This window comes from Pygoscelis adeliae, unplaced genomic scaffold (genome assembly GCF_000699105.1).
Source record: "Pygoscelis adeliae isolate BGI_AS28 unplaced genomic scaffold, ASM69910v1 Scaffold77, whole genome shotgun sequence".
Lineage (NCBI taxonomy): Eukaryota > Metazoa > Chordata > Aves > Sphenisciformes > Spheniscidae > Pygoscelis > Pygoscelis adeliae.
This window is the reverse complement of record NW_008825216.1, coordinates 1,760,861-1,783,701: the sequence shown is the minus strand read 5'-3', so window position 1 is coordinate 1,783,701 and position 22,841 is coordinate 1,760,861. Positions and strand designations below refer to the sequence as shown.

Here is a 22,841-nt window from a genome sequence, read left to right as displayed (position 1 = left end):
CAGCTTGGTGTCATCTGCAAACTTGCTGAGGGTGCACTCGATCCCACTGTCTATGTCATTGATGAAGATATTAAACAGTACCGGTCTTAGTACGGACCTCTGCAGGATGTCACTCATCACCGATCTTCATCTGGACATTGAGCTGTTGACCACTACCCTCTGGATGTGACCATACAACCAATTCCTTATCCACCAAACAGTCCACCCATCAAATGCATACCTCTCCAGTTTAGAGAGAAGGATGTTGTGGGGGACCGTGTCAAAGGCCTTACAGAAGTCCAGACAGACGGCATCCGTAGCTCTTCCCGTGTCCACTGATGTAGTCACTCCATCATAGAAGGCCACTAGGTTGGTCAGGCAGGACTTGCCCTTGGTGAAGCCATGCTGGCTGTCTCAAATCACCTCCCTGTCTTCCATGCGCCTTAGCATAGCTTCCAGGAGGATCTGTTCCATGATCTTCCCAGGCACAGAGGTGAGGCTGACAGGTTGGTAGTTCCCAGGGTCCTCCTTTCTACCCTTTTTAAAAATGGGTGCAATGTTTCCCTTTTTCCAGTCACCGGGGACTTTACCTGACTGCCGTGACTTTTCAAATATCATGGAGAGTGGCTTGTCAACTACATCAGCAAATTCTCTCAGGGTCTAATAGACTTATGTATGTTCAGGTTCCTCAGGTGGTCACAAATCTGATCTTCTCTTACAGTGGGAGGGACTTTGCTCCCCCAGTCCCCGTCTTGCGGTCCATCCACTCAAGAGGTTGCCAGTGAAGACTGAAGTGAAAAAGTTGTTGAGTACCTCAGCCTTCTCTTCATCCATTGTTACCAGTTTGCCAGTCTTGCTCATTAGGGGGGGTACACTTTCTTTGACCTTCCTTTTCTTGGTTATATATATTAACTATATAGTTGGTATACCTGTAGAAGCCCTTTTTGTTATTCTTTGCATCCCTTGCCAAGTTCAGCTCCTTGGCCTTCCTGATCCCAGCCCTACACAAGCGGGCAGTGTCCCTATACTCTTCCCAGGATAAACTACATCTACTATAAACCCACAAACCTATGGTTAAGTAAGATTTGATCAGTTTTTACATGTTGTCATAAGGGGGGTAGAGTTCTTTTGTTCTTTCTTACGTGCTGATGGTGTTGATATTATGCTATTTGTTAATGCCAGGACCTTCTTTCTTTTTTCTCCTTGTGCTCCCCACCACCCTATTTCCATCAGTCACTCTTTTTTTTTTATTTTATGAAAAAAAAAAAAAAGTCTTTAATCCAGTTAGAGAATTTATGGTGTCCACTATTAGATGGTCAGCCCTTTACTTCTCATTTGCTCCTACTTGTTTGCAGTGTTTTGATTCCCCACAATTTAGTGTATATCAATAACAGAGGGTCAGTGCCATTAATACATTCTTTGCTATAAGGTCAGCTGTTTCTCAGTTTCTTGCCTATCTGACAAGGCTGTTTTGGGCTATATGAATAACCTCCCATTGACTGTGGGAAATGTGCAGCAAAACTCTTGTAGAGAATCTCTTTTCTACAAAGTGAATAATATAGCCATGCTTTTCTCTGGGTTTCAGTTCAGGGGCTTAGTGATAAATGATGATTTAAGGCTATTCATTAAGATCTTTCATTGTGTTCTCTGGCTGCTTCCCATCTTCTGTGTTTATCAGCATCTCTTCCCCCTACATTGTTTCTGCTGCTTATACCAGCATTAGTGTGGTACTTTTCAAGAGTAGTCCCAGACATCTATCTGCCCTGTCTTTCAACTCAAACACCAGCTGGCACTCTATGCTTCACTGCTGTAGCACAACAGAACTGGTTGAGATCTTTGCGAGGGAGGGCCTTTGGCAGTCCCGGGAAGTGGTGTATTTTGAAGAACAAATACATTGCAATGATTAAGTGACCATTTGTAGCTTCCAGGTTCTTTGCTTATTTTTAATGCAGTAATTACATAATAATCTTACCAAACTTATCCCTGTACATAAGATTTTCTGCTCCAGCTAACTGATTCAATTCCAGTCATAGTGGAATCTTCTAAATGATCCATTACCCTTTTTTTTTATTATTCCTATAGAGAGTTAGACATCTATGTCAGCTATTTAAAATATGTCAAATTTGTCACCCAAATTTAAACAAGAAAGGGTGTCACAGTTTGAAAGTAATGTGTAGTTTTATAGCTATGTACCATTGGAGAAAAAAACTGGAAACGGAGAATACATAGATTTGAAAGTCACTCAATACAATATTTTTCCTTTTAGAGACTCAATACTTTGTCAGTTCCTGTCTACTTGAATAGGAATGAATATGTTGAGTGATCTCATCAGCGTGGCAAGAATATGGAGGCAGTATGTAGGAAACAAAACTAACTGCCTTGCCAGAGAGGAAGATATAAATGAATGACAGTATAAACATGATGACATCAGTAAAGATATTGCTGCAAGCTGAAATGAGACATTTTAACAAAAACAAAACAAAACGTGTAGTGAAGGTTTTACTTCAGGATATCTTTACTCCTGTGCAATTGTAGCTCAGATTTAATGCTATTTTAACAGAGTAGTATTTTGTTCAGTTTAGTATATGCTTTTTTGTTTATTTTATAACTATATATTGGATGAACAAAGTATATTTGTAATATAACATTAAAGTTTTTAATACAGATTATTCCAGTGCTAGGAAATGTGAAATATAATGTTGATAAAACAACCCTTACTTTGTGCCCATGTGGATTATCGTGCTGACTATTGACATTGGGTAACATAGTTATGTCATAAAATCTAATGATAAAACATGATCATTTTTTTTCCTCCCAAGCATTTATTACCGGGGAGAGTCAGCAGAACACCAGTACTTCTTTCTCTGAATTATTGGTGTGAATACAAGAAGTAATTTTGATGAATGACTAGATATAAGGAAGAAATTTTTTACGCTGAGGGTGGTGAAACACTAGAAGAGGTTGCCCAGAGAGGTGATGGATGCCCCATCCCTGGAAACATTCAAGGTCAGACTGGACGGGGCTCTGAGCAACCTGCTCTAGTTGAAGATGTCCCTGCCCACGGCAGGGGGGTTGGACTAGATGACCTTTAGAGGTCCCTTCCAACCCAGAGTATTCTAGGATTCTATGATTGCTATGATTCTTGTGTCTTTTCAGCTATAATATTATGAAGCATGTAATAGCTTTTTGCTGTCTTGTCTGAAAGTCGTTAAAAATTCATGAATAAGATGGTTTCTTCCTCTTCAATTCTCTTTTTTTCCCAGATACCCAGATACTTTTTAGATCAATTTTACTTCCTTTCCTCTCATCTCACCATATTACAAAATACTTACGCTAACGCCCAAAAAGCTGACTGTTGTTTATAGCCAATCAAATCAAAACATCCTTTTTTGCATACATGTTTTTCCTAGCTACATTTTATTTTTATTGTTACTATTTGTTTAGAACCAACAGTGATAAAGATTAATGCAGGGAATATTTTAAAATTTTATGAAGTCATTGAGTTAAGGTAGATTAGATAAAAGCATATGTTTGCTTAATAATATTTAATAAATCCCCTACTACAGGAAGTCTACTAGTTTTCCATATAAATGGAAAACACCCAAGATGAAATAGACTTGGTTTTCTTTGAGGTTTGGGTTTTTTTTTTAATTCTGGTGAATTACTTCAAATGTTTCATTTAGTATGAAGTATTTTTGCTATTGTAGTAATGGTTTTGTGAATGACAGAAAATTCAAACCACTGACTAATTATTTTGGTAGTTTTCTTGACATCAACTGTGTCAAGCACAATAAAGTGCAAAAACTGTGCTGGTAGCACACTTAACAGTGTTAGCAGTAAGCACGTCTTAGAGAAATGGGGATACCTTGACCAGCCAGCAGCTCTATTAATTTAGTACACTTCGTATGCAATGGGTGGCACACTTCATATCAGCGGTGCCATCACACACACACACACACACACTCTCACACACACACACATATACATATATATGTGTGTGTGTATTAAAATTGCATGGAGAAAGCAACAGTGAAAAAGCATTGTCAGGCTAAAGAAGGAACCATGATCTTTGGGGGTTATCATCAAAGGAATGGTTGCTTGTAGAAGAAATGTTTGTGGTGTTTTTTTGTTGGTGGTTTGGTTGGGTTTTTTTTGGTCTGCTTTGTTACTAGTTACCTAGACAGCTTGATTTCAATGGAAAATGCCACTCTTCTCACTGTAAGCTGTTTGGCAATGCCTGTTTCTAGTGTTCTTCTATAGTGCCATTGCAAGAAGTGTGCATATCCATTCTTTTAGTCTGTAGATTATGCAGATGCATCCTCACTATAAGCATTCTTATAAACTTATCAAAAAAATATTGTATAATGAAAGTAGTATAGCTGATGTTAGGCTTGTGAACAAAAGCGAATAATAAATCTTGCAATGGAAGAAAAATGAAAGATTGTTGGGTCTAAAACTAACTAGAAATAGGAAATAGTTTTTTAAAAAAGAAACACTGATCAACTTTCAGTAGCATCTAAAGCAAATGAAAATATTTTATTGTAGCTATATTGAACCTGTGATGTCATGATTTTCTGGTGGTTTGTGTGTGTGGTGTGTGTGTGCGTGTGTGTATGTGCGTATGTTTCTGTTTTGTTTTTGTTGAACTCCCAGGAAGAGGTTTAAACATGAAGGCAAAACTTTCAAACCTTAGCATGGCTAAATATGAAGCAAAGCTGCCATTTTATTTTTTTTTTCTTTTTTGTGCCTCCATCTAGATCTGTCACATAATTTAAAGAAAAAAGAAAGATACAATTTAACCACAGGAGAGCTAATAGTGTGAAAAAAAAAAAAAACCCTGATGAATTTTGTTTCCGCAGCACGATATTATCAAAGATTTAAGAAACAAATTTGCCAGCCTCGGCGAGAACTCTCTGGTAACAGCATAAATGTCTGTGTTGGTTTGCTTTTGAGTTAAAGGTTTCTTTTTCATTCATTTGAACATATTTCTCTTTTTTACCTCTTCTTTTTTGATTTATTATTCATACCCTCTATTTAGCAAGCCTTCATTTTTTAAACCTCTTCCATCTTCCAATGTCTTTTTTCCGTAACTTAGATGGAAAGTTTATGGCAGCAAAGCTGTCATTCTGGCTACTTCTGCTGCAGCTGTTCCTGCTTTTAGGTCATACATGTTTTGGGCGTTGTGTTTTTGGACATGATACTAACTGATTGTGTCATGTTCCTTTTGAGTAAGCTTTTTACCACGCCATCCGATGGACTCACTGTCATAGGGCTCTATGCAACTTCCATTTTGCAACTTATACTGCTTAGTCATCCTCAATTCTCCAGCAAACTTCAATTAACTTGGTGAAAGTTCAAACTCATCTGGAATTAACTGTGCGTTTATGTTTGCTCTTTATGTTCCTCTTTGTTTTTGGTAGTAGTTTAAATTATAAAGAACAAACTTCACCATTGCTCAAGCAACGTCATGCAGTATTGTTTGTTGCCGCTAGAGAATGCAAAATATAAAAGCACAGTGTATTCTATCAAATATTCTGTTGGTAGGGTGGGCAATCTATATTGTAATATAATGATATGTTTTGAAAAAAATTCTGAGATGCTTCTGTTACTCTGGTATTCAGCAACAACTTGCAACTCAAGAGCTGCATACTGAGCAGTATGAAGTTATGGTCAGCTATAGAAGATTATTAAGAGTATGAACTGTTGCACAAAAACACGGCACAAAAGTGCAAGTTTGCTATATGCAGTATATATATAATGAACATGGGCTTCGAACTAACCTAATGATTTACAATTGAGATGACTCTTTTCAGATAAACTGCTAAAAGCTTATTAAAGAAAAAAAAACAAGGGGAGAATATTACTTGAACATGTTAAGTATCTGTTCAGTAGCATTGTATGTATTAAAATGGTCCATGATGTTGCCATAGAGCCCATATACTAAGAGAAACCTCAAAACCTTTGGAGAACTGATAGTAACTGAAGTCCTCATCTTAAATGACTGGAATTTTTATTCAGGAAAAAGAAATGGAAAAGCAAAAACTTCTGTATCAACAAGCCAGACTGCATGACCGGGGTGCTGCTGAGATGGTTCTGCAGACAATCAGTGCTAGTAAAGGTAATGTTTTGTTCTGTAGATTACATATTAAACCTTGTTTCTAATGATCTTTGAAATTATTGTAATTCTTATTGGGCAAAACCCACAGGTATTTGGCACTAAAATTTGCTTTCAAAATGCACCCAAACTTTCAAAAAGTATTGACAGCTAATCCAGAAAAGGATAATGAATAATTCTCATGAGGTGGTGGTGGTTGTTGTTATTAATTTTTCTAGTGGTGATTGAGAGGAAGTGTGAAAAAGTTCATAGCTTTAGCAGTATACAACGACAAAAAGGCCCCCAAATTCTGGGATGTGTACAGTTCCGAAGTAGGTGTAGACTTTGGTCTTTCCCCCCACACCCCCCCCAAATATCTACTTTATTGGTGTACTTTGATAAAACATTTCAGAAATTTAAATGATGCTTTTGTCCCTTAGATGCTATCTTACTCTAAGGTTTGATGCTTTCATTGTCTGTTCTGTGATTTGTTTCTACAGTAGCGATGGTTTAAAAATTCCTGTTTACAAATTCAATTTACTGTAACTAAATGCTTCAGATCACTGTCATTTTCTGAAGAAACAGGAAAAAAAAAACTAGACTGGCATGCAGAAGAGACACATTGTTAAATTTGAAAGATAGTTTAAAACTGTGCACCCAGCCTTAAATCAACTGTTGGATGCTCTAGCGAATGAAACATGATTTATATTCATTGAGCTCCGTCCTTCCTGTCTTATATCTTGCTTCTTTTGTGTGCTGTGTATACATTACACTATGTCTGTAGGCACTCAGAAAGATACTAAGTCACACTAGAGATCATGAAAGAAAAATAGGTCTGTTTTACAAGAGAAACAAAAAGGCATCTCCTGATAAATTACCATTTAAGTCATTGTACGGATAAGTTCATAGAAGATTCTTATTTTTATATATGATCTAAAAGTATATTTTACAACAATTTTAAGGTGAGATGGGGCCAATGGTTGCAGCTACCCTAAAGCTAGGGATTGCCATCTTAAATGGAGGAAATTCCACCGTTCAACAGGTAAAGTACTAATTTATTTTTACCCATTCTAGTCACTATAGGTCTTTATACCACAGTGGTAATTATTGTAGTAGTGCATTATGTAATGTGACTATTTGTCAGATGCTGTTTATCCTCTTACTCTCATTCCCAGAAGAAAATAGTGTACAAAAGTATCCTGTTTTACTAGGTATATATTTCTTATTCATATACATATAATTAATCTACAGAACATAAGGCTAAAAGAAATTTTTTTTGCACTTCAGCTGGAAGGGGGAAATTTTATGTTAAATCATTAACTTCTAGAGGAGTTCTGTGGGAGGGAAGGATTTCTTGGGAGATTGCCATTGTCTTGTAGCCAGTAGAGCAAAATTGCTGACCTCAGTCTTCACCAAAAAAAATGTTACACACCTTCAGAAGTCATGGAGAGTCTTGGTGATAAAAGCAGAGAACTCAAACTTGATTTACTAATCTGTAGTAAGATAATGTGGTGAGCAGTGGACAAGTCTGATATGTTAACAGCATTCTGCACTGTTGAAGAGAAGTGACTGATACAGAGTACGTTCAGCATTCTGTACTACTTGAAGACTCCTGAGTCCAGAAGGCTTCATACCTGCCATTACTATACTGCTGTAGGACAGTTTGAAGAGTACAGACAACTGGGAACAGTTAAGGTCCCAAGTTAAGCAACCACTGAAGCAGCTGAATGCAACCAAAAATAATGTTCTTTTCAGGGGCTATCATTACCAGGAATTGACAAGAAAGACCACAAATTCTGCAAAAAAGTATCTGCTTGAACCATTGACAGTTCTTTGCGATGTCATGATATTGATGGTTGGACTCGATGATCTTAGAGGTCTCTTCCAACCTGAATGATTCTATGATTCTATAATGATTCTATATTAAATTACTTAGGAAAGTCATGACATTTGTATGTAGTTATTTAATCTGAATTTGTAATGCTACAACCTAATTTTTTTTAAAATGATTTGATAAAGTCTTAACTAATCAGAATGCAGGAAAGTTATTAGTATGGTTACAATAATACTAATACTACTAGTCTAAATTACATACTTATAACACAAAAGCATCAATAATACAGTTAGAATTGCTATTTTTTCAGTTGCCTCATTTTGACTCATTTTCTCTGGTGGTATGCTCGCCTTTCAGATTTTCCTTTAGGTCCTAAGATCAACTCTTCAGTCTTCCTTGGGAAGAATGATATGGGTGGGGGGAGAGGTACAGAAGTGGTTTTGAAAGGTTGTCATCATCATCCTCTGGAGTTCTTTGCTTTGATTAGTACGGTGCTGTTGATGGGGGTGTTCTTCTTCTGTGATCTTGGGTCTACTTGGGGTTATGCTGATATGTTTTGTTAACACTGTCTGCTTATGTGTTCTTTCATTTTGGAGGTTACTTATTATCCATTTTTCCTATTACTTTTGTTATTTGCAAAATGAGTTGTACCTCATTTCACAATGTGAATTCTTGTAGCATTCCTACTAAGATTGATCTTTGAGCATTGTGATTTTTGTTCACAACTGGGACCTCTGGTGTCATACTGTATCTTCACTCAACAACACATTACATTCTAGAATCAGAGTTCCCTCCACTGAATAACTTCTTGTTATTGCAATCTATTATCAGATAGGTATTACACATTACAATAACGCTAAAACAAATTTGAAAAATACTCACATGACTACTAACATGCTGTTGCAGCTAAAATAATCTAAAACAAACTGAGGTTATGACAAGCCCAGTCCGGTGCTGAAATGGTAGTGTCAAAACAAATTTCTGGCCTAGTAGTGGCAAGATTGTATTTATATTAACCAATAAATTCTGCTTCAGTTACTATCTTTATTTTCCATGTTTTAGGAAGGAATATCCAAAATGGATGCCCTTCTTTTCTGTAAAGGACATAAGCATTAAATGTTCTTTTTATTTTTGATACCTGGATTTTTCTCTGCAAGACTCTTATCTAATTTGTAAATATTAGAGATATTTCAAAACACCAGCATCACTAGTAATCTAGAATCCATCTTGTAATAAGTTAACTAGATTAACACATAGTATAAATATTAACTCTCTGCGTAAATTATTTGTGTTTACTGCAGAAAATGCTTGACTACCTCAAGGATAAAAAGGATGTGGGATTCTTTCAGAGCCTTGCTGGTCTTATGCAGTCCTGTAGGTAAGAAAATATCTACTTTAAAAATTTATTATTTTGCATTTAGGTTTTATTCCACAGGATTTATAGTTTTGGAAAGATGCTCTACATACTTTTTGCAAACAGCACCTGGAGACTGTAATGTGCTGGATTTGGGGTAAAGGACAAGGTGGTGCTCATGGTATGAAATCTTCATATGATATAGATCTACCTTGGTAAAAGAGCTCTTTTCACAAATGTTTATGGCATTTGTGTCTACTTGAGATATACCAGAAAACAACTCCAGAGTTAGGAGCATTCTTCAGAGGCAAATTCTTAACTCTGGTGGTACCCTGTAATCCTGCAGAGACCAGGATAATGATCAATGTTAAGTAATCATAAAGATTTTGGGAAAACCCAACTTTGCTAGAAATATTAATAGGACTTTTTAGAAGGCAGAAAAAGGAATGGAATATTGTGTTTTAATAAACTGTGGAGGTACTGACTTCTTTGTCCTTTCATGCTTCTTGACAGTTTATATTGATTTTATATACATAAATATATATATATTTAAATGTTTTACGTATAATTCTGAAGAATAAACCATATCAATAAATAAAGTATTAATGAACATAAAACATAGGACCAAAAGGGGCTTCCTGGATCAAGTGCTTCAGTCTTCTGTTATGTCAAGAGTGCCATGTTATATCCTTTTTTCTTAACACTGTCTTTGGCCAAGTTTCATTTTGAAATCAGTGAGGTTTCTTGCCAGCAGAACTACTGCTGTAGTTCATCTACATTCATCTGACTTTCATAAACATTCTTGCTTATGAACAGAAGTTATCCATGGCTAGCTGACATGCTGTCATGGTTTAATCTCAGTTGGCCACTAAGCACCATGCAGCCGCTCGCTCAGTCCCCACCCCCCGGTGGGATGGGGGAGAGAATTGGAAGAGCACAAGTGAGAAAAACTTGTGGGTTGAGATAAAAACAGTTTAATAATTGAAATAAAATGATAATAATAATAATAATATGATAATAATACACAAAGCAAGTGATGCACAGTACAATTGCTCACCACCCGCCGACCGATGCCCAGCCAGTCCCCCAGCAGCGGCCCCCCCGGCCAGCTTTCCCCAGTTTATGTACTGAGCATGACGTCACATGGTATGGAATGTTTCGCTGGCCAGTTTGGCTGTGCCCCCTCCCAGCTTCTTGTGCACCTGCAGCCTTCTCAGTCGGTAGAGCATGGGAAACTAGAAAGTCCTTGGCTAGTGTAAGCACTACTTAGCAACAACTAAAACATCGGTGCCTTATCAATTTTGTTCTCATCCTAAATCCAAACCACAGCACTGTACCAGCTACTAGGAAGGAAATTAACTCTATCCCTGCCAAAACCAGGACACATGCTAAGCCATGAAAGGCAGAACTTTGCAGATTCACAAATGGAAATATGTAAAAGTATATGTTCCTTAAGTCTGGTTAGTTGAATACATATTCCCCTTTGGCAGCTTCAGTTTTTCAGAATGTGAAGGGAGAGGAACACTGAGTGGAACTAATAATGTCATAGTTTCTTAATGGGCCTTGCTACTTGGGATGAACTGGGCTATAACATAAAATTAGTTAATAATATGACTTCTTTGTAACCCCTAAAATTAGTATGTATATCGTAAACACATACATTCCCATTTTTTCGGTCAGTCATAAAGAGCTAAATTCTATTGTCATTTGCAGGGCAAAAGCAGGTTAAGTCTATAGAGCTGAGTTTCGTAATCTTGTAGCAGACGCATATATTAAGCCACCGAAATGTATCTTCTTGACACTAGTATGATTATATACTTAAATGAAATCACAAATCCTTCTCTGTCTTTCATGAAATATTATATATATTTAATTAATCACAGGACAAATGTTATTTTTCTCATTGCAGTGTTCTTGACCTAAATGCATTTGAACGTCAGAACAAAGCAGAAGGCCTTGGCATGGTGACTGAAGAAGGATCAGGTACTATCGATTTAACAGAAATGATCTGTGAACTTTTCTCTTTTACATTTTGCAGAAGCAAGCTGAATTTGAAAGAACCTTGTAAATATATATCTAGAGGCTGAAGCTAAAATATAATTCCCAAGAGTCGTTTATATTTAATTGGCCTACCTAAGTCCGTGCTTGTCAATAGTAAATCACTAGCATATGTTGAGTTTCAGAATGGTCTCAGAGGACTCTTACCCATCATTCTGAAGAAGTGAAGACGTTACATGTAAAATTGAAAACAGATTCTAGCTAAAAACAGCAGTCTTTATGCATGTAAAACATTTCAGAAGTCCCTAACCAGTTTCAGCATAAAATGAAATTAAGAGTTCCCACCTGATTTCTTAAACTGTCTTGACTGGAGTGAAAAACAGACAATTTAGTTAAGCCATAAGTTAAATATTAGAGGTCGAGGGAACTGTATCTGCTGTTTGGAAAAAAGTCTGCTGGGGAAGCTTTTTCTTTGAAATAATTATTTTCTCTTTGTCTTTGGGGAAATATTAGAAAATTTTTGCTTTACTTTTGACTTTGAACCAATTTGGCTTTCTAGCCTCTGTGTTGTCAGTTCACTGTCAATTTCTTTCTTCTGTCTGACAGTAAGTTCTTCTACTCCCTTACTGTGATTGTCTGGAAACATTAGGTTCATTCTTATGTGACTTAATAGAGCTACCAAAGCACATTTTCTCCCCTTATCTTCAGTATTTTTTATTGTGCATTTTTATGTTTAAATCCTACAGTGACCTAATCTTTTAACATGTTTTTATCTTAAAAACAAGGTAAAAAAGCTTGACTGTATAATCATTATTGCATTTGGGGGTTCATAATTCATACCTGCAACACTGCATATCTCATTGGTTATTGTGCCTGTAGCTCTTTTATGTGGCATATTTCTTGAATATTCAACTGTTTGTCTCAAATCAAAATTACGAACTATTAAATGTTACTGAATGACTTCAAGACCGATTATAAATACTGCTTCTCCGAAAGTGCTCCCATAATTTAAATTGTAGATCAAATCCTGTTAGACTTATATAAGTAAACAAAATAAAGGTGAACCCATGTGGATAAAATTTGGTCACAAGTTTGTGGATTGAGCACTGATGCAGCTATCTAGCATATAAGGGTTTGGCCGTTACTTTCATGTTTTACTGAAGATTATTCTGCACAATGTTTTGCTCTTTTGGACAACATTTCTACTACTAAATAATTGAATTTATTATTTATAATGTTGAATTTTGAACTGGACTGTCAAGATATTGGCTCATTTTTCTTTTGACCGCTGCCTCTATTTCTAGAAAGGACTGATTTTGCATGCAAATATAAATAAATCTTTAAAAGCTGCATAATTGACTCTACTTATGTTAGAATATTTTTGTGCATCCTCATTTGAGGGATTTTTTTTATTTCCTGTTTATTTGATCTTTCCCTTTTAGTACAGACCTAATTTTGCCAAAACCAATACTAACTATATTTTGTATTTGCTAAAAACAGTTTCTCAACTTTTTTTTCTTTTTTCCCTGTTTCTTTTTCTTTAAACTAATTGTCCTGTCCTCCCTTCCTCAGTCATCACTCATGAGCGTGGTAATTATTAAAAACAACTGCCTATTATTTATTTTTCCTGCTCTTAGCTTTGTGTCAGCACTGTACAGGTCCTGAACACCATTAGATTTCTTGTTCCTGTAAGACTGTTAAACTAGTGGGTTCTTTTCTATTATTATTACAATTGTGTATTCCAAAATTCTTGGTTTTTATGTCAACTCTCCCCACTTTGTTCTTCCTTCCTTTCTCAGGATTTGCACAGTAACTGGCACACTAGATGTAAGAGCAGCAAGCTTTTTTTAAACTTTTTTTTTCTGTTCTTTTTTATTTCTTTTCATTTTAGTGAGCCCAGTATTTGCGATGGATGAACGTTAAAAAATAAAAAATAAAAAAAAGTATACCTATACATACACAAAGCCTTGTGCTATAGTCCTCCTGTAGTATTTATGTTGTGTATTGAATGTGGCTTTATCGCTGCATTGATTTGTGCAAGCAGAGGAAATCAGTGGTGGATCCAGTGAGGATTTGAGGGTGGTTAGTAAGGAGAGGACTTGCCACTGGCTAGGTTTATCTAATGCGGTCAGGAGTTGATACAAGAAAGAGGTGGTGCATTGCTAATTTACAAGAACCAATATGTTTACAGGTGGTTCTTCCTTGCTGTGAAAGCTACTTGATGTGTTAAGGTTCCTATACCTCAAAGGTTCCTTACTTCAAGTAAAGGAAAAGTTTTGTAGGAGCAGTTGCCGTGAGATGTTCCTGTCGCCATGAGAAATGAGAATTTAAAATACAAAATGTGTATACCATTCAGCAGAAACAATAAGCTCAAGCACAGCAGACGTCTTTTCATTAGCCAAATGTTGGGAAGGGGGATGATCTGGATTTTTATTTGTTTTCTCAGTGGAAATTTTTTATTTGGCAGATTAACAAAAGTCTACACTTAAGATCATGTGTTTTCGTTTTCTTTGTTACTGAGCAGCAGCAATGTCAAGATACAGTAATCACACTATGTCAAAGATTTCTTCGCACAAAGGGATAATGTTTGCTAACAACACCTTTTTTATGTATTAATATTCAGCGATTGAAAATTCAAGAAAACAGAACAAAGCAAAGTCAAACCAAAAAAGACTGTACTTTTCCTTTTCAGGGTTACATTATTCTTGATATTATGCTCCCTTCAAGTAATAGTGATTTTTTTATATTATGAAGCACACCTTTTTCAATTCATTGGAAAATAGTTTACATAAGAGCTGTACAGGTACTGGTATTAATACCTGATAGCATTATGAAAGCCCAGCCAGTGTGTCTGTGGGGAAACACCTGTAGTGAACGGTTTCGAAGTAACCTAGATTTTATGGGATACCTGAGATCCATATGTCTGTTTGCAGTCCTATGAATAACCATCTGTAAATACTACAAAGGAAGTACCAAAGATGTGGAAATGTTTTCTCCCATTCCTTTTTTCAAGGGAGATACTTAGGCTATGAGTAATTAATTACTCCTCAATTAAAGATCATTTTATTGATTCCCAAGGGAATGATGGGATGTAAAATATGCACTGTAGCCTGTTCCTCATGTCATCTGAATCTGATGCAGAAGCATATTAATGAGTAATTGTCATTGAGTTTACAACCTATAAGCCTGAAACTATTCTTGCCAAAGTCAAAGAAAAACTGCTGTTGACACTTATGGGAATAGAGTCAACTTTTCCTCAAGGGCAGTGCTTGTTTCTGGTCCCATGTCAACCTTGGCAATAGGTAGAAAGCCCTGTACTGAGTCAACATGGATGTGAGATTTATTGCTCTATTCCAACTGTTTCTTTGTACTGTCTGCATCGTAAGCTCCTTGTCCTGATATTCCTCTGACTGGTACTACCTTCCCTTTCCAAACCCTGGAACCCCCACTGGTAACAACATTGATGGTTCTTTAGCAAATGTGTTTCTTACTTGTTTTTGTGATGTACTCAATGTTGTTTCTTCTGTATGTATTTTGTTTTGATTGTTCTGTTTCCTTTTCAAAAAAGGGGGGTTCAAAACCAGAGATGTAGAAATGCTTATTATTTTTTCATTTTTACATTTTTCATTTAACACTCATACTCTATGCTATTTCACTGTGAGTCACATAAGTCTTGAAAGTGCAATGTTTTTTCTTCTTTGGAGAGACTTGTTTTACTTCTCATATGAAGTAAAAAATTCAAGGTGTTAAGTTTGCACTTAGATTATTTTACCTTTTTTTTCCTTTTTGTCAGGAAAGCTCTATTTTTATTTTTAATATCGTATCACGGCATTATTTTGTTTCTCCATAAGTTCTCAGAAGGCTTATTTTAATAAAATACAATTTTAGAATGAAATTTGATCTGATAGTAGGTCTTAAAGGACTTTCTATTAAACTGACTGAGAGTGGTACACATGCCGTATAATAAATAGCTATAATGAGGGTACACATCAGGGCTATTTTCAGCCAATAATAACATCAATAAATATGTTTTTGTCCTTCACTAACCTAGTCACACTTAAAGTGGATGTTTAAATTCTGCACGATCCACTGTAGCCTACATTGGAGGGGTGTTTTCCACCTTTATATCACTGTATTTGAATCAGTGTTGGCATTTAAAAAGGAACTTAAGTAGCTTCAGTTCAGAGAAATTGTTATGTGTCACTCAGTGAGAAAACAAGAGCTTTTCTTGTTTGAATCAGATTATTGAGAAATCAAAGGCATGCAGCACTCACAATCCAACCCAACATTGCCCGGGTCTTGTGATAAGAATAAATTCACTTGGTTTATCATGGGAGAGCTTTGCTCTTGCTTAACAGCCATCAAAAAGGAGCCCTGTTCCTTTTTGAAAGCTGAAAGTATTTGTATATTTCTGTAATATGTAGCATCAGACCAATGTTTCTGAGTAGTAATAGAAGTCAGAGCTTTTCCATTGAGGATTAAAAAAAAAAAAAAAAGAGAGAATTATTAAACTTGGACACCTGTACTTTCAAGGAAAAAAACCCATGTATTTTATTTTTCATTCAATCTTATTTTCACAGGCTTAAAGCCTTCATGTGTGTAGCCATATCATTTACATACAGCATGAGCAATGGCAGCATTTTAACATCTAAGCAAATATATGCCAGAATGTACATCATATCAACAGAAATTAAAGAACATGTTTTCGTGACAAACCTAAGTCATACTCTGTGCAGTGTGTATATTTGTAAGTACATTATCTGTGCAAATCTTTGTATGTATTGGCATGAATTTGTGTGCACAGCAGCAAAGGTTGTTCTCAGATTTTATAGAAATGGATCTGCACTTCAGTTCTGTAGTTGCCAGTGACCTTTTGCAGTCAGTAAGTAACATCTGAAAATTAAAATTCCTGTCAATGCCAACATCAGTTTTAGTCAGATTTTGATCAGCTGTAGAAATTGAAAACCAGGAATATTTTAAATCTTAGTGTAGCCAAGCTGTTTGAAACAGGGTTTTTTTTCTTCATTTTGAAATATGTAAACATATTTCCAAAAGGAACGGAGCTTTCAGCTTATGTGAAATGATGTACCTAAACACCTTCTGATTTTGCAGAATTTTGCAATAACTTTTATTCATTTTGTGATTTCTTGACAGTGGAGCTAATTAGAAGACCCTTCCAAACCCTTCCAAAATTAAAATTGGAATTTATTTTATAAAAATTCCTAAATTCCAGTGGGTGTACTAGAAGCCAGAAGATTACTTCATAAATTAATCTGTGTAATCATTTTAACTTGAGACTTGTTTTCCTTCTTGTTCTGAAAAAATCTTACTTGATAAGAGGGCAAGAAAAATAGAGGTAGAAAAATATTAAACTGTAACTTATTCTGTAGTCTTATTCATACAAATGGCTTCGACTCAGTGACATCTTGATATGCAAGAAATACATGGTTGGGCCCTTTATGGGCTTGATTTTTCCAACTGTAATGCATCAGCAGTTTTCCTTGTGAGTTATTTTTTAAAATCATTGCCATCTCAGCAGTCAAGCTACATGCATTGCATGTGTGAAGGTACAAGCTTCACCAAATATTTGGCTTTCTGTAATGCTTATTTTTCAAAATATAAATATTCATCTAGATCAACAAAGCATGTGACTCCAAGTGTAACTTTAAGCATGACAGGAATTCAGTTAAATTGAAGAAAAGAAAGTGACTAGTCCTGCAGGATATTCTATACTCAGGCTTTTGGCCAGCAACACATGAAAGCATCTTGCAGGGCTGAACCAGCATATAATGTTGAATAACATACTTTTAAGTGCACAGGCACCTCTTGATTTTGCTTCTTGCCTTCTCAGGCATATATTGTATGTATATGTTAATCAGCACTGACAGAAACAGTCATTTATTTTTCATTGTTTAATTAGCTGAAAGGGTTTTCAGTCTTCTGTGACTGAAAAACTATATATCTGGTATTTATAACTGGGATGGAGAAAAATGTCATGGAATGTCATTTATAGTATTTGGCTCATTCTTGGAGAAAGAATTGCGTATTGTTTGCCACTACCATAAGTACACATCTGGAATTAGGAGGAGGTACATTTTATCTTTCCCTGTGTTGCAAGAAACTGTGTTGGCATATACTTTGGTGATATGTGCTCTTAATACCAAACATTATGTCTTGATGGCAACAGGAAAGAGTGAAATTCCGTACTATTAAAATATTCATATTAGTTTTCAAAATGCTTTTGCTTCCTAATCCTACTGTTGTACTGAAGCTTCTCACTTGAAAATTCACAGGCTGTGAATTGATAAGTCCATTAGCTTGAACTTGTAATTGTTCATGACTTTATGTAAAGTTAAACTTCTGATCATGTTTGTGTTTAGATATATCCCAAGTTGTACTAGATACTGTTTACAATTCAGCTGTAATAATGTAATTATAATAATATAATAATTTATAAATGTAGACATTATAGAGTTATCCACCGATACAACAGTATGTCAGTAATTATTAATGTAATTATTATTGTCTATAACCTGTAGAGCTTTTTTTAAAAAAATTTTAATTCATTTACTCTTCTGGTTTCCTTCTGTTCATAAACTAAAATATTGTCTTTGTAGACATGGGATTTTGAAGTTCAGATAAAAGCCTAAAATATCTCCCCATTAAAAAAAAAATTTCCAAGTTCTTTTGCAGTTTGCTTACATTTTTATCTCCTTTCCTTTTGTTGTCTACAAATAGCACTTGGCCACATATTCAAATGGTGTATATTCTTAAAAAGTAGAAGGTTTTATGGCTTCCATTTTTGTTGCCATACACATTCCAAATACTTTTCCAAGGTCCTAAATGGGAATTTCCTTATTTTCAATAGGTGTCCTTTATTGTTTTGAACACCTATGTTGTTGTCCTCCTGTGTCATTTTATTAGCTGTTCTACATTTTCCTCCGTCATGATTGTTTTCCTAGGTGAATGGTTGTTTCTCCTCTTCACGTGTCAGTGTACAAAGTTAACTGTATGTATTGATGTAATTGAAATAATGGTGAGTTAATTGAGGGCTTTTTAGTATACTGTTTCCTGTGAAGAAGCAAGAAAATAAACTGAAGCTTTATACATTTGGATACTGGCTATTTACCAAAAAATGAACTGAAGGGCCTAATTCAGTAAAGCGAAGCACATTGGCATTTGTTCTAGTTCATCGTAAGTTTATTACTTTATTTTGTCACGGGAGACAAATGCCCAACATCCATTTTGTGTCAGCAGCAGACAGGTACTAACGCCTCAAATATTTCAGCCGAAATGATTCTTGAGAATGCACACAGCTGTAAATTTCATGGGTTATTTTAGAGTATTTTAAAATCTAATAGTTTATTTGAGGAATGATTTTCATTACTGTTTGATTAAATATCTTTCTGTATTTTTAAGTACCTTTTTTTGTGATGAATGGGAACCAAATTAATCCAATCCTAACCTTTGTGTGTAATGCGGCATTCATGCCCGGCAAGGTCAAACAAGAATGTAAATCATGCATTAATTGTAAAATGTTGCCAAGCTCATGCTGCTATGTTTATAAATCAAAAGTTAAGTTTCATAATTTAATTTGTTTAAACAAAATAACTATCTGCCAAGCACAAGTCATATGTGCTTCAGATAGATTGGTGGTTATAAATTTTCTCTCCTCTTCTCTCTTTCTTAAAATTAAATGTGGAGATTTTCTTCAGGGGCTGTGGGGTGTTACTTGGCAGCCTGTGATAATCTGCTTCCATCTGGCCTTTCTACAGGAGAAAAGGTGATGCAGGATGATGAGTTCACCTGTGACCTCTTCCGCTTCCTTCAATTGCTTTGTGAAGGACATAATTCAGGTTTGTGGGCAGGCTGCCTGTCAGCTAAGCCAAGGTGATGGTAACTAAAGATAAAAGCTCTTCATTGCTGAAAGTTTGGCAGCCTTCATAAAATATTATGAAAGCCGGAGTAGCTGCTAGACTGTACATGAAAGGAAAATATTTATGTGAATTAAATTGCCAGGTTTTTTAATCAGCTTTAACTTTGTAGAAAAGATAATGGTTTCCAAAATGATGAATTTTGTATCTTGACCTACTAGGAAAGGTAAATTTTTGTAGGAAAATGTACATGGTTTATAACTTCTAGTCAGCAAAGATTCAGAGGAAAAATATAACAGGAAGGTATATTTATTGTTCTTTGGCATTTGTATACTTTCTGGTGTGCGCTATTTGGCACTAATGTCAGTTAGAATTGTACGTGAAATTGCAACAACATACACAATACCTTTCTTGAAGAAGTAGCATCTATTTTAAAAATACAAAAACAAATTAAACAAATAAAGGCTATTAAGCGTATTTTTATTATTAAGTACATTTCCCTGTGTTCTCTGTCATCATTAGGGAAGAAAAAGAAGAAAAAGAAAACAAAAGATATTTTTTTTTTAGCTGTTGGACATATTTATGACTTCGTAATCAGGAATTGTATAATTACGTGATTTAATTCTGCTTTTGCTTAACAAAATATATACTAGGTGTAATTATGTTGATATTGATGGAGTTCTAGAGATGTAAAATTAGTCATAAATGGGATGAAAATAAGACCAAGTTAAAGTTCTACAGATGAAACAGATAATCAAGTTTCTGGATTCAGAAGTTCACTGGTTTATGATCTCTGCAATTAAAAGCTGAAACTCTTAAAATGGTTTGTTGCCAAAAAAAAAAAAGATCCATTCCTTTCAGCTATACTTTCCTAGACATGTTAAATCAGAATTAATTTGCAGGAGTAGTTTTGTAAGTCTTTAACACTTAAATAAGTTTAATTTAAACTTTTATTTGAATTTTAAGATTTTCAGAATTACCTGAGAACTCAGACTGGTAACAACACAACTGTTAATATTATCATTTCCACTGTGGATTACTTATTAAGAGTTCAGGTAGGTTAACTTATATACTAATTAAGTAGATGACAGTAATAACTTGCTTCTATACAATATTTAGCATTTTTAAAATTTATTACATTTATTTTGATCATAAGGCAGAAGTTTCTAAAGTTTCTGAATTTCTTAATTTCTCTGGAATTTCCTTCAGCAATACATGGCTTGCTGCCACAAAAATTCTATTTACAGCAAAATGAAACTTCATCCTTATCACAAAATGTTCAGTTTTATTAGAGGAGCACGTTTATTTGTCATGACATTTGTTCTGGTCACTGTAGCCCATGTTGATGAGAAAGGCTGTAATTCTCTACTGGTTACAGTTCTTTAAGAGTTGTTATTTTGTACTATGAGAGTAAAAGGTGACAAAAGTGTGAAAGACTGATTTCAGCCATTAGATGCAAGAATGCAATGGAGTCTGTTAACCAAGGAGAGTAGGCAGAAGGTAGATACATCCTAAGTGTATCAGTGAATACCATTAGCCAGTTGTTGACTGAGACTACCCAGTGACTGAAAAGCATTTTGTATTGTTCAAGTTAAGCTTCAGCCAGCTGCTTTTTCATCCATGTTCTGATTTAGTCTGAACACTGGGCTATTGTATGGATGGTCATGGGATGGCATGGAGTGAAGCGTAAGAACAGCACATCATCTTCTAAGGAGGAAAAAAAAAAGCAAAAAGAAAAAACAAGGCAGAAGGCTAGATTAAAAACCCTTCAGCCCTCTAATTTGAATTATCTCCCTAATCTTTAAATATGAAAACATTACATTGTCACAAACCAGTAGAAAGTAATGAAAATCTAATTTGTTTCCAGATTAGAGCATGTGAAAGACATGAAAACATATTTTCTGATAAATGTTAATAATTTTACCTATTATTCTCATCTTTCTGAAAATCACTGTGCATGATAATATATTTTGTTGTGGTTTTTTTTTTAATTTATCTAGTTAAGTTTTCCCTTTAGCCATTTATTTATTGGGTCTGAGAATTCCAGGCTTTGAAAATTGGTGGGTTTTAGGTTGCTGCTGTTACCAATGTTGCTTTTTATCCTTATGCATTCTGTAGAAGTTGTAGGGACAATACAATGATTTTCATTCCATTGCTTACTTTGTTGAAACTTTAATAAGCTCACCTTTGGGGAAGACAGAAAGAGGAATCACGCACACAAAGCAACATTTGTTCCCACTATTGACTAGCTGTCAAGCACACAGTATAAAGACAGATTGTTTAATGAACAGCATGCAGCATGGTAATACTACTGAGTACTCCTTTTCAGAATGCAGGTTGTTGTATTTCTAAGAGCAGATACCAACAGATCTAATTTTTATTTTATTTTATTCTATTTTGAGGTTTACTGTGGGGCTTTTTAATTCTTTATTTCAGTTTATTTGTTTTCCTATTGATTCCCTTGAGATGAAACTACAATTCTTGAAGTGGTACTTAAGAATCGGTGGGGGGTCATTTAAAACCTTTATAAGCTAAACACTTTCAGAACTAGAATGCTATCTAATGTTATTTTTCTTATCTTAATGAATAACCAGTTAGAGGCAGTTTGATTATATAATCTCTTTGCGCTTCTCACAACTGTTTTTTAGGAATCCATTAGTGATTTCTATTGGTATTATTCTGGAAAGGATGTCATTGATGAGCAAGGACAACGAAATTTTTCCAAAGCCATCCAGGTTGCAAAGCAAGTTTTCAATACTCTTACGGAGTATATCCAGGTGAATTAGTTTCATTGGAATTTTATGGATTTAAAAGAAAATTAATCATACTTTCAGCATGAAGACGTAATGTAGCTAGATATAACATAGATAGAAATATAATATAGATGCATTTATGCTTCAATATTATCTTAGTGCATTTATTTAAGTAGGAAGTGAAGGTTTGAAAAATATAAATATATAGCTATCACTACTCCTTTGGAATCTTAGCAATTTAGTCGAATTCACAGTTATTAGTGAATAATCATCCTTCGGTTGTATGCAAGATAGTATAGAGATTTTGTTGTGTTTTTTTTTTTTTTAATTTGGCCTAGACTGCAGCCATGTTATCCACTTTCAAGTCTTCACTTTTAATCCATTGAGAAACTAAGGTCAATGCAAAACATAGTTGCTATTTAGTCAATAGAACATTAGATTGTATTTTCTGACAGGAATAAGGCTGTTTTAAGGCATCAGTGCTGTGTTTGAAATACTGAAGTCACACATTACATTTGAGAATTGTAGAGATGTACTTGAGGTGGACTCTGCAATAAATGAGATTGGGATCAATTCTGTCAAAATAACAATATAGCAGTTCTTCCATGATATGTTAGGAATTCAGTGTAATTTAGTTCTTCATTAATTCCTCATGTAAATCAGTCAACAATATTACAGTTTGTTTCTATATATAATAAGCAGGTTAGAGAGAATCTCATTAGGCTGTCAGGTGTCTATTATATTGTTTTCATTCAAATGAAAATCATTATTACAAAAATAGTTATCTTATAGTTCATGAGGATGAAATGTGATAGAATAGGACTGAATAAATATGAGTAGAAGCAGCTTACGTACATGTGTGTACATGTATTTAATGTATACCTATTTGGCAAATCACAAATAGCATTATTAGCCGGTCAAGATTTTATGTGTTATCCTTTGAGGCTTCAAAAAA

General features: G+C 35.0%; 1 protein-coding gene across 1 annotated transcript in view; it reads left to right on the top strand.

Moving 5' to 3' along the window:
- The window catches only part of RYR2 (ryanodine receptor 2 (cardiac)), a 338,959-nt gene that overhangs the window by 280,120 nt on the left and 35,998 nt on the right, over window positions 1–22,841 (top strand). Inside the window, exons 82-88 of the mRNA XM_009329215.1 lie at window positions 5,998–6,097; window positions 7,036–7,115; window positions 9,209–9,285; window positions 11,171–11,244; window positions 19,035–19,115; window positions 20,100–20,188; window positions 21,782–21,910. Coding sequence (XP_009327490.1) covers window positions 5,998–6,097; window positions 7,036–7,115; window positions 9,209–9,285; window positions 11,171–11,244; window positions 19,035–19,115; window positions 20,100–20,188; window positions 21,782–21,910 — 630 coding nt within the window. The remainder of the gene's footprint in view (window positions 1–5,997; window positions 6,098–7,035; window positions 7,116–9,208; window positions 9,286–11,170; window positions 11,245–19,034; window positions 19,116–20,099; window positions 20,189–21,781; window positions 21,911–22,841) is intronic.